General features: G+C 42.0%; 1 protein-coding gene across 1 annotated transcript in view; it reads left to right on the top strand.

Moving 5' to 3' along the window:
• KANSL1 (KAT8 regulatory NSL complex subunit 1) overlaps positions 1-17571 on the top strand; it is a gene marked incomplete at its 5' end in the record, with an annotated part of 65204 nt that overhangs the window by 43103 nt on the left and 4530 nt on the right. The window contains 5 exons of the mRNA XM_012001951.1: positions 3402-3573; positions 11947-12129; positions 12615-12803; positions 13142-13290; positions 17429-17553. Of these exons, the coding sequence (XP_011857341.1) occupies positions 3402-3573; positions 11947-12129; positions 12615-12803; positions 13142-13290; positions 17429-17553 (818 nt within the window). The remainder of the gene's footprint in view (positions 1-3401; positions 3574-11946; positions 12130-12614; positions 12804-13141; positions 13291-17428; positions 17554-17571) is intronic.

Raw genomic sequence — 17571 nt, 5'->3', positions numbered from 1 at the left:
CTCAGCCTCCCAAAGTGCTGGAATTACAGGCATGAGCCACCACACCCAGCCTTGTTTTTTTTCTTTTAAGAGAGTGATTCACTCTGTCTCCCAGACTGGAGTGCAGTGGACATGATCACTGTAGCTCCTCACTCCTGGGCTCAAGTGAGCCGCCTCAGCCTCCCAAATAGCTAGGGCTGCACGTGCACACCACCTGTTGTGATACTTTTTAAAAATTTGTTTTCTTACTTTAATACACAATATTGTGTGTGTTCTTATTGTTTTTAACTTAAATGAATTCATGCAGATGATTTGGCATCTTGTTTCAGTGAAACAATGTGTGTGTGTATACACTTAAGTTTGTCTACAGGATAGATTCTTAGTGTGGATTTGTGCAACATGGGTATGAATTCAAGTTTTCTTTCAAAAATTTTCTAAAGTGTATACTTTAATAAGTATTAAATATATTTTTGGCCGGGTGCGGTGGCTCATGCCTGTAATCCCAGCACTTTGGAAGGCCGAGGTGGGCGGATCACGAGGTCAGGAGATCGAGACCATTCTGGCTGACAATGGTGAAACCCTGTCTCTACTGGAAAAAAAAAAAAAAAAACAGAAAAAGTAGCCGGGCGTGGTGGTGGGCGCCTGTAGTCCCAGCTGCTTGGGAGGCTGAGGCAGGAGAATGGTGTGAACCTGGAAGGCAGACCCGTGCCACTGCACTCCAGCTTGGGTGACAAAGTGAGACTCCGTCTCAAAAATAAATAATAAGTATTAAATATGTTTTTATATACTCCTCGGGTTCTATTAATACTTTACAGTTTTTAATTAAAAAATGAAATTACTGTTTAAGTTACATGTGTACATATACCCTTTTGTGAAGTTACAAGTAGGATTCTACCCTTTATTCTATTTTTTTAATTTTTAAATTTTTTTGGAGTTGGAGTTTTGCTCTTGTCGCCCAGGTTGGAGTGTGGTGGTGCAGTCTCGACTCACTGCAACCTCTGCCTCCCAGGTTCAAGCGATTCTCTTGCCTCAGCTTTCAAGTAGCTGGGATTACAGGTGCCCACTACCACGCCCAGTTTTTTGTGTTTTTAGTAGAGACGGGGTTTCACCATGTTGGCCAGGCTGGTCTTGAACTCCTGACCTCAGGTTATCCACCCACCTTGGCCTCCCAAAGTGCTGAGATTACAGGCATGAGCCACCATGCCTGGCCTGTTTTTTTTTTATGTTTTTGAGACAGGATGTTAGTCTTTTTCCCGGGCTACAGTGCAGTGGTTATAGTGGCTCACTATAACCTGAACTCCTAGGCTTAAGTGATTGTTCTCCGTCAGCCTCCTGAGTAGCTGGGACTAAAGGCATGCAATACCATACTGGGCTAAGTTTTTTTTCTTTCTTTTTTTTTTTTTTTTTTAAAGAGATGGAGTCTTACTGTGTTGGCCAGGCTAGTCTCTGACTCTTGGCTTCAAGCAATTCTCTCTCCTACCTCAAAGTTTTGGGATTACAGTTGTGAGCCACCACGCCGAGCCACATCTGTTGAGTTTTTTTGTTGTTGTTGTTTTGAGATTTAGTCTCATTCCGTCGCCCAAGCTGGAGTGCAGTGGTGTGATCTCGGCTCACTGCATCCTCTGCCTCCCAGATTCAAGCGATTCTCCTGCCTCAGCCTTCCGAGTAGCTGAGATGACAGGTTCCCACCACCACGCCCAGCTAATGTTTGTATTTTCGGTAGAGTTGAGGTTTCACACATGTTGGCCAGGCTAGTCTCAAACTCCTGACCTCAAGTGATCCACCTGCCTTGGTGTCCCAGTATTGACTTTGACTTAAATGATACACTCTAGCCGTAAAATGGAATATTAAATGTCCCATATGGAGAGCTAGTTGACGTCATGGGTCAGTTTCTAGTCTCTCTCTTCTATTTGCTGTACCTACTGGAGTGAGTTAATCTCTTTTGAATATTGAAAGTGTCAGTATAATTTTTAGATCCTAACCAATTTTCCTGAATCCTCCCACTCACCTACTCTGTGATCTCATTTTCATTTCTACCTACTTATTTCTCTTTACCTCAAAATGTCATCCTCTCCAGAAAACCAGTTCTTATTACACAGATACAGGGATTTTTTTCCCCCAAAACAATAGCAGTTAATGTTGTCTATACAAAAGTAGCATGCCTGGTTGGTATCACTCCCTTTCAGTGGTCTCTACCTCTGTGTGATTTGCCCAGTCTAACCTTTAAAAGACCTTATTTGCGTGCCACCTCTTTGTGGTTGCAATAGAATGTTGGGGGAATGTTGATAAAGACCACATTGTTCTTATATATATCTTTCTCTTACACAAATCCATAAAAGGCTTTCGAGATGTCTCTGCTGAAAATAAATGGAGCTCTAGTAAATGTTAAGAGTTTTTGCTAGCAGAGTTTTGATGCTTTTTGTCTTTGTTCTACTACTGAGCTTGCTCCTTGGATGCCTTCTTATAGTGCCATTCAACATGCAAGTATTTTTTTTCCGGGCCTGTGTGTCCAGGTGACTTTATGAGTTAGGCTTTGGCAAATGCCATACTTGTTCATCCTAACACTAGAATGTAGGGATCCTGCATTCAGCATGACCTGAAGTTTGCTCAAAGCATAAAATTGTAGATGTTCGGTTTTTTTTTTTTACAGAATTCAATCTTTTGAAGACTTAAATTAGTTCATATTTAACTCTGGACTTAATGTGGAGAAGTTATCAATTATTCTGCCCACATGTGCACAAAGGAAGTTTAATGGAAATAATTTCTATCCCTTTGGAATTAATCTAACATGAAGACAATGAAAGTGAGAATTTGCTATACAAAATGTTATTTCGTTACTTAGGTATGAGCTTTGTAACAGTGGATTTTAGGCCAGGTTAAAGAGTAGTTAATAAGTTACTTACAAGTTACAAGCTTCAGGGAAGCTTGCCACCTGGCTTGAGACCACCTGAAAGTCTTTTGAAGAGGAGGTGTGAAAAGAAGAGAAGAGGTGTGGTTGGTAATTGAAGGCTCCCAGGTGGATACATTTGCTGAAGAAAGCGAGTAATGTCCCACCTGGGAATCGGGAGCCAACTATTCGCCTTAGCAGACCATGAAGGTCGTGAAAGCATGCAGATTTTATAAAGTGTTCTCAAAAAGCACAGTTTTAGTATCTTTTTAAGCTGTCAGAAGTTTGATACCTAGGTAAGCACTTAGAGCTTCAAGTAGTTAGATTTCATCAATGAAAAGGAAGCAAGTTTCCTTACCCACTTTGAAGGTCAGTGTGTTAGACAAATGGAAATATTTTAACAAACTAATCAAACATCCTTTTAGTAGTATCATATAAGTATCTAGAAAGGTCTTCTCAATCTTTGGAATAACAAATGGGGAGCTGGCTTTTTATCAGATGCTGAATTGTCAGTTTTGTTTGACTTTTTTCACAGGTTCACCGGAACAGCACAATCCGCCCTGGCTGTGATGTGAATCCCTCCTGTGCATTGTGTGGTTCAGGCAGCATCAACACTATGCCTCCCGAAATTCACTATGAAGCCCCTCTGTTGGAACGTCTTTCCCAGTTGGACTCTTGTGTTCACCCTGTTCTAGCATTTCCAGATGGTAAGAAAGACCATAGACTAGAAAGTCTAATAAAAGAGACTTGAGAGAGTGAGAGTTCTAGGTGAAAGAAAATCAGCCAAGGTCCAGTTACAACTCAGATACTTTCAAGGTACAACTTTCATCAACCAAGTCTTCTCTTAGAATTTTACAAAAAGGCTGCAACAGATCCAACAAACCGGAAGGTGCCACTAAAAGATTGCAACTTAATAGGAGATTTCCTTGTAATTCTTCAAGTAGCTAGGAGAGATCTGGGCTCAGTTGCCTCTAGCCACAGTCATCTGGTCCAAAATACGCTTAGTATATCTTTAAAAATGTTTTGTCTAGGCCAGGCGTGGTGGCTCACGCCTGTTATCCCGGCACTTTGGGAGGCTGAGGCGGGCGGATCACCTGAGGTCAGGAATTCTAGGCTAGTCTCTACTAAATACGAAAAATTAGCCAGTTGTGGTTGTGCCTGCCTGTAATCCCAGCTACTTGGGAAGCTAAGGCAGGAGAATTGCTTGAACCTGGGAGGCAGAGGTTACAGTGAGCCAAGATTGCGCCATTGCACTCCAGCCTGGATAACAGAGCAAGACTCCATCTCAGAAAAAAAAAGTTTTGTCTGTGTGTGCCATGATATAAAGTAGGATAGCAGTGTTCTAGGAGAATAGCTTCATACTGGCATTTATGTGGTAACATGACAGCTTTGCAGGGTGTAGATAAGTACAACTCTTCATTGTTAGCTTGTACTGGCTTTAGAAAGTTTGCCTACCTGTTAAATCTGTGTCTGACAACCCTCCTTTCCCACCTCCCTTCCCATACCTGTACCTCTCCCACTTGACAAAAGAAGAGCATTCCTCTTGGCCATATTGAATCTCACTATGGGTCTTGCCCCAGATTGTAAAAATCTTGAGGCTAGGTGTTGTGGCCCACGTCTTTAATCCTGTCACTTTGGGAGACCGAGGCAGGCAGATCACTTGAGGTCAGGAGTTCGAGACCAGATGCGGTAGCTCACGCTTGTAATCCCAACTTTGGGAGGCCAAGATGGGCAGATCACAAGGTCAGAAGTTCGAGACCAGCCTGGCCAACATGGTGAAACCCCATCTCTACTAAAAATACAAAAATTAGCTGGGCGTGGTGGCACATGTCTGTAATCCCAGTTATTCGGGAGGAGAATCGCTTGAACCTGGAGGCAGAGGTTGCAGTGAGCCAAGATCACGCCATTGCACTCCAGCCTGGAGACAGAGCAAGACTGTCTCAAAAAAAAAAAACCAAATAAAGAGATCATTTCTAAGAGTTCTTAGCACCTGAAGGAGAATCTCCCAGGTATTAAGTAAAAAGGTTTTGAGTTTTAAAAATAAAATGAAGATAGAGATAACTCAGGAGTTCTATCAACCAAGTTTTCTCTTAGAATTCTCCAAAAAGACTGCAACGGATCTACCAAACCAGAGGGTGCCACTAAACGATTGCAACAAATTGACAGTTGATCAAACATTAGATAATTGTAATCCCCTGTTGTGCATCTGTTCTTCAAATGATTGCATTTCTGGCCACCTAAATCCAGTAGATACCGGGATTTTTGGCTTTTGTTACCAAAGCCCCCTCTGACTGTGATAAGGATGTGGTGTAATATTCCTGCGGCTGTGTGATTTCTTGTAAGAGAAAGGAAACAGAAAACCTGGAACACATGGATAGTCAGCAGTTGGTGGAACAGTAAATAAACTTGAACACAATGAGTGGAAAACACTAAAACATTTTCCTCTGTGTTTCAGATTCCAGAGTCACTGACTTTTACCTTCCCCTGCCATTGGATTTATATAGCCCATGTAACTGCAGTTACTATGTGTATTGCATTTTACAGTGTATAGTACTCTTCTCATACTTGTCTCATTTGCTGCTTTCAATTTTTTTTTTTTTTTTTTTTTGAGACCGTTTCGCTGTGTTGCCCAGGCTAGAGTGCAGTGGTGCAATCTCGGCTCACTGCAACCTCCGCCTCCCAGGTTCAAGCAATTCTCCTGCCTCAGCATCCTGAGTAACTGGGACTACAGGCACATGGCACCACACCCAGCTAATTTTTGTACTTTTAGTAGAGACGGGATTTCATCATATTGGCCAGGAGGGTCTCGAACTCCTGACCTCATGATCCACCCATCTTAGCCTCCCAAAGTGCTGGGATTACAAGCATGAGCCACCGCACCTGGCTTTTTTTTTGGGACAGAGTCTCACTCTGTCATTCAGGCTAGAATGCAGTGGTGTGGTTTTTGGCTCATTGCAGCATTGGCCTCCCAGGATCAGGTGATGGTCCCACTTCAGTGGGTAGCTGGGACTGCAGGTGCATACCATGATGCCTGGCTAATTTTTTGCAGTTTTAGTAGAGAAGAGGTTTCCCCGTGTTGCCCATGCTAGTCTCAAACTCTTAGGCTCAAACAGTCCACCTATCTTGGCTTCCTAAATTACTGGGATTATAGGCATGAGCCACCATACCCGGCCCAGAAATTTTGTAAGGTGTTACTTCAGTTTTAGTGCTCAAGGAACAGGCTTGGTAAGGTTGTGGCTTACCTAAAACTAAATGGCTGATGAGTTTGAATGCCGTCACAGTTCAGACCCAGATATCTGATGCCTGTCCTTCCTTTGGCTATATTTCAAGTTCCTTTCCAGACAGATTATTAAGAGAAGTCAGATTTTTACCCTTTTCGGGATTCTGGCTACAGACAGCACCACCAGGAAGACTTAGGAACATTTGTTGGGTTACTCTCTGAAATACGGTGTTGAACTGTACAGTCTCATACTTGAAGGACAGGAAACCCTGACACTTAAGCGCACTCATTGGATATCACCTGCTAAACACAACAGTCATTTCTTTATCAACAGCATTACCACATACAGTTGCAAATAATCTCCCCCACCCTCAAATATACCCAGACCGTGTGTCTCTCAGCTCCTATTCCATTATTTAGCATCTCTACTAAGAGGTTCTATTTCCTTTGAACACTTTCTGTCTTGCTGACTGCAGGACACTATAGATCTGACGTCATTGCTGCCCTACCGCATACCTTAGACGTCCCACACTATCATTCCAGGCAACTACAGGCAGCAATGAGGGGGAATGGAAAGAAGGATAGGGAACACTCCCCCTTTTCTGGTCTTTATGATTTTTATTTTCCTTCATCTAATCCTATTTGTTTTTCTGTCTATGTCTCACACACATACAAAGAGCTTCTAACTATGGCCCTGGGGTTTGGATGAAAAAGTTCGTCATTAAATTTTCCTTATGAGACTGTGGTGACAGAGAGAGATTTTTTTTTTTTTTACATGTAGGCTCTATTGACTACTGTATTTGCCTGTGGATTAACTACACCTCAGTTGGTTGACCTGAAGACCTGATTACCATATCTAATATTGTTCCTGTTGGAATAATTCTGCTTTGATCCAGACAACTGTCACATTCAGAATGCAATCCATTTGGAAATCAGAAGATTCCCATGGTTGCAGAGATAGCCAACTCCAAAGGGCACCATTCACATAATATCCTGTGTAAATAACACACCCCCTGAAGTATTGGGATTCCTTGTACATCATTGTATAGCAGTGAGTAACAGTGAAGGCTAGCAGCTTGGCATACTACTGTGTGGGTCAAACATTTGTGTGGTAGATTTGACTACTGGGCCACCCTTTATAACCTCTTCTCTAGAAGATGTTTAAAAGTAGCAGGATTTCCCACCTTTTTTTTTTTTTTTTTTTATAAGAAGATTAAAAATTATTTTGACTCAATTCCTGTGGATGGTTAGTTATATTTATACCAAACATAAATGCAGGAAATTGTTTGAATGTGATACTTAGCTATTCACAGATTTTTTAAAAAGTAGTTTTAATGCTTTTTCCTAACCAGTTTGTGTAGTTTGTTAGAATGACAACAACCAACTGCTGCTCTTCATCATGGAGTTGTGCCTTGCACCTTGACTGTACCCCAGCCACTTTCATTAAGTGTGTGTAAGTGATAGAAATTGAGGGACTGTGTTACAGCCAACTCTACGCCTGGCTGTGGAAGGTGGAGAGACTAGGATGTAATAACCTATTAGTATTCCAGCAGGAAGGGGGCTTTGTTTTACCACCTCAAGTAATCAAGTCCAGTTAATCCTTAGTTGGAAATGTAGAGGATATATAACCTTGGAGAACAGCTTGTTAACTTTGTAAAAGGGGCTTAATAAGAGCACCACCTGCTGGCCATGAAGATCTATGGTATTTTGAGAGAACTTGCCAAACCCTGCATATGAGGCTACGGCAACTTCCCAGCAGGAGGAAGAAGTGAGCATTACAAAACACCCAGAAAAAGTGCGCCTGAGAAAATGGTGGAAAGTAAGGAGCCAGACAGCCAGGTGAATCATGGAATGTCAGACCCTAGTCGTCCTGAAGTCAGGATCTTCTCATTCATCTTTCATTTTGTGAGGAAACAATAACTTAAGGATGACATTAGTAATTCATCTTATTTTCCTGTTACTTACCTGACAAGGATCTGCACGCTGTTCTCTGAAAATAGCAGTTTACATATGTGGGTATGGAATGTAGGAGAATGGATGTAGGAGAATGGGTATGGAATGTAGCTGAATGGATCTCTGGTGGGTTCTCTTCCATTTCATATCCCTTTCTTTGCTTACTTTCAGGTCCCGTATCTAGTCTATTTTAGATTTTTAACTCTTTACAAAACCTACGTATTATCACTTATTAGTATGTGAATTCGACCAGCAATTCCTAAGAGATCTTTTTTTTTTTTAACTGACTGGGGGATTTAACTGGGTTCCTGTTCACTCTTAACATGGAAGCAATTAAAAGGCAACACAGCAAACATCTAACAAAGTCTACCAGCTGGAGTTCCTTAAACTATTTATACTGGGTTTAAAGAGGAATTGCTCTTGATTCTGCTTAATACGTCAACTCGAGAGCGCAAGGTAGTGTTCCATGACTTGAGTTCTACAATGTGCCAACTTGCACTTAAGAGCATTTAGCTGAGAGGAAGGGTTTAGGAGTAAAGTTCCAGTTGAAGAGTCATTGACTCAACATGTTAGAGTTGAGAGACTCATAGCAGTCATATAATCTAGCAGTAACAAATAGATGTCCTTTCTTGTGCCTACTTAAATGAATTGATAGTAACTGTCTGGAGTTATTTAATGTATTGTTTGGGAAGAATCTGAGGTCTCCAGTACAACAGGAAAGACAGCTGTGTTTGGAGCGGAGGGTTAGAGAATGAATGCTAGAATGTTGCCAGCCCTGATCTAGCCCCACCGCCTCATTTCACAAGTAGAACGAAAGTCCGGCCGAATGATTTGTTGTTGCTTTCTCCTTCTACTCAGAGATAGAACCAGGACCTGAATCCAGGCCTACTTGTTTCTAGTCATTGCTGTTTTCACTATAAATCCATGCTTTTGGAGTCCCATTACATATATACACAGCTGTTGCCAAGTGGGAGTAGCTCTTCTGCTGACAAAAGGGTATTGTGGGATGGACAGGAAGTGACCTCCTCTCCTTTCTTGAGCCTCTTTTATACATTCCAGCTCAGCCCAGCTTTCAGATTGTTCTACAGGGCTGAGTGCTTCTAGACAATGCTTTATTTCCTAAGATTTGGTATAGCTGAGTTTGTTTTTAAGTGTGGAAAAGAGTGATTATGAGAAACATTTGAGAAGACAGCACTGTCCTCAGAGACTGTGTCCTTACACTTGGACAGGTAGCAAATGTTTGTTTTGATTAAAACTTTAATAGTTTTCCTAATTTGTTTCACTGTCATAAGGCCCAGTAGTCTATTCTTAGAGAAACCATGGAGCTGAGGCTGCTTACCCTCTGGGAAAAATCATCCCTGAGAATATTAGCTTTTTTTGTTTTGTTTTTTTCCAACTCAGATTTTTATTCCAGTCCTGGAAGGCCTAACATTCAGTGTCATGAAATTCGTCATCTATACCATAGGCAGGAGTGGCTAAATTTCTTTTACTCTGCAGAACTGACTTAGAAAATATTTTGTACTGTCTGTCTGTTGGGAGTAATTTGAGAAATAATTGACTTTACCACAGAATCCCCCCCATCCTCTGGGTCAGTGAAGTAGCCTCAGGGTATATTGTCTAAGAGTATGGGCTTTAGGGTTGTATAATCCTGAGTTTGAAAGTTGGTTGTTACTCGTTAAACTGTGTAACCTTGGACATAGTTAATGCACCTTTCTGCATCTGTTCCCTATCTTTAAGTATAATGGTGCTTGCCTCATGGAACTGTTACGAAGATTAAGTGGCACACACATGATATACACAGTGCCTGGCAGATAATAATGGGTTCAGTAATGTTAATTTAGACGTTTCTTCCCTGCCTTTTTACCCCCAGTTCAGATTGAGCGTATCCTCTATGCTCTATGGGAGCCAAAACCCCATAAGCTTTTAGAAAATACATTAAACAGTATACATTTCTAGTAGTTCTAGAAGACATGCTGTCAGTGACTGGAATTTGTACTTATTTTTGAAAGATGGATAAAGACAAGATGACTGTGGAGAAATAAATAGAAAAATAGCCCAAATCGCATGCCAGGAGTAAGTTGCTGTGAGGTGGGAACTGCTTAGAAGGAGATTTTTGACCCAGAAGTAGTGATAGGACCTGGGCATTTGGGTGATAAATTTGGACTCATTTTGGAATAGCTGAGTTAGATTGTCCTCTCCTGTCCTCTTACGCCACCAGAGCCTTCTTCCTTCAAGTAGTGGTGTTTCATTCTGTTCTGTAGCAGTGGATAGGGACTCTAGCGGGAACTTCTGAGCATGCCCCAGGTGGTTACTGATTCCCAGGAGGAACTGGGAGGTGAGGAAAAATGTGCTGGCCTTCAGATTTAAATATTCCTGGAAAGCTTTGTAGAAGCCTGAAAATAGACTCACACCGCTATCCATTGTGGTGAAATGTCAGAATATTGAAAACATAAAAAGGAAAATCTAAAAGTTACACACCAGCACCAGAGGTTCCAGTCAGAGTAATAGGCAAGAAGTAAACAAAGGAATACAGATTGGAAAGAAAAGGTAAAACAGTCTCCATTTGTAGATGACGTACTTATGTCTATAGAAAATCCTACTGAATAAACAAGAAAAAACCTATAACGAAGTAGTTTCACAGGCTACAAGGTCATTATATAGCAGTTTATTGTGTTTCTATATACTAGTAATGAAGAACTGGAAATTAAAATTTTAAAAGGTACTATCTTTAATCATTTCCATCTGAGACTGTCAGCCTGGCCTTCGCTGTCCATATTTCTATCAGTATTTTGGTCAAAACCATTTAACAAGTCTCTTAAGAAGTTCTGAACTTTCCCTCATCTTCCTGTCGTCTTCTGAACCCCTGCAAACTCTTCCAACTTCTGCCCATCAGAAAACATTAATTCTTAGGAATAAACTTAACAAATTGTATTTAAGAGTGGTATGTCAAAAATAACTAAACACTGCCAAGAGAAAATCAAGACAAACCTAAATAAATGGAGAGAGAGATGCCACGTCAGTAGTAGATTGAAAGAGTCAGTGTTGGTGGTGGAACAGATGGAAGTTCTCCCGAAATTGATCTGTAGAGTCAGTGTAATACCACAAGTTTTTTTGTTGTTGTTTTTTGCAAAAGCTTAAAAGGCAGAAACCAGACCACCTACAAGTAAGAAAGAAACCGATTCCCTCTTAAATACAGCACTGGATATTAGAATACATGGAAGAATAGCTTTAAATGTTTGAGAGGAAAATGGTTTAAATCTAGAAATTCCTTTCCTAAAGGAATTACTCAAGGATATATTCTTGGAAAAAATCTAAGAAAATGGAAAGATAAGAAACAGCATAAAAAATTCAGTCCAAAAGATGCTGATTTGTGATATTGAACATTAACTAGTCAGCTGAAAATCCCTGGGAATCTCATGATGGGAATTGGCGGAGCTGCAGAGGAAGGAAGGAGAATGGTATGTAGTTCTTATTTGGAGAGAGGCTGTAGTACTCAGTACAGTGCCTTTTAACGTAGATAATGAATATTGTTGAATAATTGCATCCAGATTAACTCTATATTGATAGAAAAGAAGTAGGCTTAAATATGTTTTTAAATCTCTAGAATAGAAACAGGATGTTTTCAAACAAACAAGGACACAAGAACAAAAACTCCATCAACCAAAACAAAAAGGTGTTTTGTTTTTTTCCCCCCTTGGGACTTGAAAGTAAAAAGCAAAAGTGACCTGCTTACAAATAGAATGAATGACCTTCAGTAATGTTCACATAAACAGATCTTTCGTATGACAGCACTTGCCCTGCCAAGTGTCAGGCCACTGGGCAAATAAAAGGAGGGTGGAGTGTAGGTCTTGAACACTAGAGAGGCCAGGTGTTTGGACTAACCTGTAGCATTTTATGTTTCTTGCAGATGTTCCCACAAGCCTGCATTTTCAGAGCATGCTGAAATCTCAGTGGCAGAACAAGCCTTTTGACAAAATCAAACCTCCCAAAAAGTTATCGCTTAAGCACAGAGCACCCATGCCGGGCAGTCTGCCAGATCCAGCTCGTAAGGACAGGCACAAATTGGTCAGCTCCTTCCTAACAACAGCCAGTAAGTGTCAGGGAGTCAGGAAGTCCCCCAGAGTATCAGTGACTTTTCATTCCTTTTATATTCTCAAATCTGTAGTTTGCATGCATGTTGGGGGTGGGAGAGGCAGTTGACTGACACAAATTCAGCTCACAGTGACTGCTTCTGCTTGTCTTGGATGCTCTCAGATGGACTTCGGGAGCTATTCTAGACACCATGGATCTTGGAGCAAGACCCAAAATGCTCAGTGAACAGCCAGCAATGGCATAGCATTGGGTTCATCTACGGTCAGGTGTCTTCTGTATCCTGGTGACATGTTTCTCTGGTTCTGGGCTCCCTGTGCCTATCCTAGCCATTGTGCAAATTACTAGAAACTTCAGTCCTGAAGGACTGTCCTGCTGCCCTGGGTATACAACATTGGCCTAGAGAGAACTCGAGAGCTTGAAACTCAAATAAGAAAATATTTGAGAGGACATATTTCACAGCTCTTTTTCTGTTCCCCTCTTCAGAGCTGTCCCATCACCAAACCCGGCCTGACAGGACCCACAGGCAGCACTTAGACGATGTGGGGGCCGTGCCCATGGTGGAGCGAGTGACAGCGCCAAAAGCAGAGCGCTTGCTCAACCCACCGCCACCCGTGCATGACCCAAACCACAGCAAAATGAGATTGCGAGACCATTCATCTGAGAGAAGTGAAGGTAGGGCCAGGCCCGTGGCACCTCTACCTGCAACTGCACCTGCTCAGGGCTTTCTGGGGCAGCCTAGGCTTCTCTTAATTGCCCCCAGCTTTGTCCTTCACTTTCTAGGAAGGCAGAGTAGAGGGACGCTACTGCTTCTAAATGCAGGTCACTTCTTAACTGCTACAGCAACCTCTGCCCTGCCGCTACTTCCCACAACTAGTGTGCTTCACCTTTTTATCCTCTAGGCATAGAAAACATTTTTGCCTTTAGTATGTATTGCTGCCATTCCAAGCTTGTGTTAGAAGTAACGCTGGTTAAGATAGCCATGTATTTCTCTTTTCTGTTGACTTCTGCAGTGTTGAAGCATCACACAGACATGAGCAGTTCGAGCTACTTGGCAGCCACCCACCATCCTCCACACAGTCCCTTGGTGCGACAGCTCTCCACCTCCTCAGACTCCCCTGCACCCGCCAGCTCTAACTCACAGGTTACAGCCAGCACATCGGTAAGTACCTGTGTGCAGTTGGCCGGACACCCCCTCTGCAGGTCACAGCTCACTCAAGTGGCTCCAGAGGACAATGTGAGGGTGGGTTATAAAGCCCAGGGCATTTATAGGAACTCAGCTCATCATGATGTATATATGTATGTCTGTACCATTTTTAAGTCAAAGTCATGGTACTTGACCTTCTGTTGTTTTTCTTGAGTTTTTCATAGTAGAGATGGATTTATGCTGAACCATCCATAGAAAGCTTGATGCAGGGACAAACTCTTAAGGTGATCTGTGACTATTCAAGATCTGTTGGGCTAAGTTTCACAGAGGACTCAACAATTCCATGGCCCTAATCCTGTTGGCCCAAGAAGTGAACATGAGAGGAGGGGTAGAGGGGAGATTCCCATGGGCATTGGAAGCAGTGTTTGATTTCCTTGGTTTTACTTTCCGGGTGAGTGGAGGTGAAGTACTGAGAATAAACACTAGGCTTGAGGGTACCAGAAGAGAAGGGAAGGGAGAAGGCAGAGTCCTTGCTTTTTAGGTATACAGAGCAGAATTACAGATCCAGCAGGCCCCCATGGCAGGACATTTGGCATGCACACACCAGATTTTACAATAGCACACTCCATTTGGAAGCAGTTTGCACAGTTATTCCAGAGACATTTCCTTTAATTTCATTCTAATATTCCTCAAGTGTGCCCCCTTTGAACATATATACCTGTAGCTGCTCTGTACCTACTCAAAAGGTCCTTTTTGTATAATAATTATAATGTAATGGTAAATGTAAAACTCTATAACTATAATGTTTATTGAACACTTAGTACATGCCAGTGATCAGTGATTTACATGTGTTACATGTTACAATGCCTTTTGAGATGTAGGTTAGTACTGTGGATTTCATTTTGTATGCGTGAAAACTGTGAAGGCAGCTTGTGAGGGTTATAATTATGATTCAAACTCAGGCAGCCTGACTGTAGAGCCAGCTCTTTTAACATTACACTACACAGGCTAAACCTGGGTGAGGGTATTGCAGAGGCAACTTAGGAAGTTCCTTCACAGCCTAGATCAGGAAACTTCCAAGTTCATAAAGTGGACTCAGTAGGCTCCTGTGATCAGGTAGGAATTCACATTGTTCTCTCTTTGCTGTTACAAATCAATCTTTTCCAAATGGTCTCTCTGCTCTTCCCCTTTCTTTATCCCCCTCACCCACAAATTTTATCTAAATAGGTGTGTAGTGTCCCTCACATACTCAGTTATCCAGCAGCAAAGAGTTTCAGTATTTATAAAAGAGAGTCTAAACCAATTCTGATAGAAAATCTGAAGTCAGAGATTCAGGACTTAGTGAGCACTTCAATATTTCTGTGTCTGGAGAATGTTAAATTAGGCCTGGATCACTTGAAATTTTTACTATTTATTGAGTAAAAATTTTGTGTATAGCCCTATGCTAACCCCTGAGGCTCTCAAAGACTTTAGATTTATGTAAAAGAAGATAGGCCAGGCACAGTGGCTCACGCCTATAATCCCAGCACTTGGGGAGGCGGCTGAGGCGGATGGATCACTTGAGGTCAGGAGTTCAAGACCATCCTGGCCAATAAGGTGAAACCCCATCCCTACTAAAAATACAAAAATTAACTGGGCATGGTGGCATGTGCCTGTAGTTCCAGCTACTGTAGAGGCCGAGGCAGGAGAATCACTTGAACCGGGAAGTGGAGGTTCCAGTGAGCGGAGATCAAGCCATTGCACTCAAGCCTGGGCGTCACAGTGAGACTCTGTCTCAAAAAAAGAAAATTGGTTCTGGACCTCCCGTAGATAGCAAAATCTATAGTTGCTCACGTCCCTAATATAAAATGGCACAGTATTTGCATATAATGTATGCATATGCTTTAAATCCCATATACTTAAAATCGTCTCCAGATTACTGATAATACCTAATGCAGTGTAAATGTTATATAAATAGTATGCTGTATTGTTTAAGGAATAATGACAAGAAAAATCTGTACCTGTTCAGTACAGACACAATTCCCCCCCCCCCCCAAATATTTTCAATCCACAATTGGTGGAACCCATGGATACAGAGGGCCAGCTGTCCTTGAAATCAGGGAAAGAAGCCAGAGGCCACTGGAGAAAGGTAGGGAGGAGGGGGAGTGTTTGAGTGCTTCCCAAAAGCCAGTAGCTGCATCAGAATCACCTCAGCAGCTTTAAAAAACAAAACAAACCAACCAAACACTTCTAAAGATCTGATTTGTTGCTGGGTGTGATCTTGCATGCTTATAGCTCCAACTACTCAGGAAGATCTCTTCGGCCCAGGAGATTGAGTCCAGCCTGGGCAATACAGTGAGACCTCATCTCTTAAACAAAAAGATTCTGATTTTATAAAAGAGCAGGGGGAGTCCTAGAACCTCTTTTTTTTTTTTTTAAATACTCCTTAATCTTGCTTCTGATGTACAACCAAGTTTGGGAATCAGTTTTATTCTCATCACCTGCTCTCTATCCCTGGCTCTAAATAGGAGATACTAGTTAACTTACACCAAATGAGTAGCTGACAGAATTGGGGGTGTGTCTAGGCGGAGGATGACATACAGAGCCAATTGAACCACCCCACAACCTGCTCCACTATCTTTTTCTGGAAGGTTCTAACAATAAGCCCAGGAAGTTTCAGGGAAAGTATATACCTGTTTCTGCCAGCAGTTTCACATGTATTCACATTTATACTGGGAAGGCTCTCTCTCTTGAGGCTTTCTTAAGATGCATTTCTTGTAGTGGGATGTATAATTGCAGCAGAGATCTGGCAGTGGCAGAGGTCTCTGGGTATGAGATTATTAATCCTCAGCTACAGAACTCAGGCAAGATTCCCAAAAGTCTGTTTAACCATTTTGGTTAACCAGATATCCTAAATTTCTGAGGTCACTGACAGTCATCTAATTTGATAGAGAAAGAAATTGAAGTGAAAAGGGCATTGTGGTCATCTGAAATTATAAATGACAGTGACTGAAACTCTGGCCCAGGAAGTGCTGACTTTCAACATTCTCTGAGAATGTCCTAAGATGATAGGATGAATAAATTGTATCTCACCCTCCAGGAACAGAGGATAGAGTGGTTAGTTGTAGGGGACTTCTTCCTCCACCAACCCCTTCCCTGTGGGCTGACCACACTTAGTGGTTTAGGTGTAAATGCAGCCTCTTAGGTGTTTTCCAGCTGTTTTGTTGCCATGACAGCGTGTTTGTTATGCCACTGTTTCACTCTGGGCTCTCACAGCTCAGTTGCTAGTTTCTGTTTCAGGATAGGGTATTAACTATCTGGGCAGCAGCAGGTAGTAGACTTTTTCTTCCATCCAAGAGACTTAAGCCATTTAGTTCCCTGGTCTCCCAGCTACTGTAGATGCCTACCTCTGCCTCTGATATTCGATCCTTGGAAGTCTTATTTTTCTTAAGAGTTTGGTCTTCTCAACTTCCTATAGAAGCAAATTTCCTTTCACCAGGAATGTGAAGTATAGTCAGGTTCTCCTCTTCAGTTTCCCTCCATTCATCTCCTTTGATACAGCTAGAAAGCTCTCAGATGTTTCCCCAAGAATCACCAAAAGAGGGGAAATCACATAAAGACTGAGCAGATGGTGGGTGCAGATTTAGCTGAAGAGTTCAGATCTTCGAGAAGGAGGTGCATTCATGACAACCAAGGTTAGATGATCTGTTGAGATCAGCCTACCCTTTGGGCATCTTTCAGGATAAGCTTTCAAGCATTGCTTTTTGGGGAGGGGCCCACTATGAGTCTCAAGTCATAAATGGAGATAAAGGAGGGAAATGAGGATTATAAAAGGAGAGGTGGTTAATAGAGGTGTATATGGAGTAGAAACCCCAACAGTTAAGATCCCAGGTACCCACCCCTATGAAATTTACACATGAGCCCTTGCAGGAAGAGGGTGACCAGTGGGACTTATGAATAGGAATAACTCCTCACGACCACCTAGTATTTCTCCACAAGGTTTTTGCTGTTGAAGACTGACTCCTAGGGTGGGAGCAGCTCCTATGGTCACTGCTCAGCTTCAACCCAAGGACCCAGATGCCTGGTTATTGGTGATCCTGCTTTAAGTCTTAGATGAATGATTTGATGTCTGTAAAATTGTACCTCCCTTTTAAACTTAATTTTTATCTTACAGCAGCAGCCAGTTAGGAGGAGAAGGGGAGAGAGCTCATTTGATATTAACAACATTGTCATCCCAATGTCTGTTGCTGCAACAACTCGCGTAGAGAAACTGCAATACAAGGAAATCCTTACTCCCAGGTAGAAGCTCATAATAGT

The sequence above is a fragment of the Mandrillus leucophaeus genome, unplaced genomic scaffold (genome assembly GCF_000951045.1).
Source record: "Mandrillus leucophaeus isolate KB7577 unplaced genomic scaffold, Mleu.le_1.0 Scaffold670, whole genome shotgun sequence".
In the NCBI taxonomy this organism is placed as follows: Eukaryota; Metazoa; Chordata; class Mammalia; order Primates; family Cercopithecidae; genus Mandrillus; species Mandrillus leucophaeus.
Note: the sequence above shows the minus strand (reverse complement) of the source record. Positions and strands in the feature narration are given on the sequence as shown.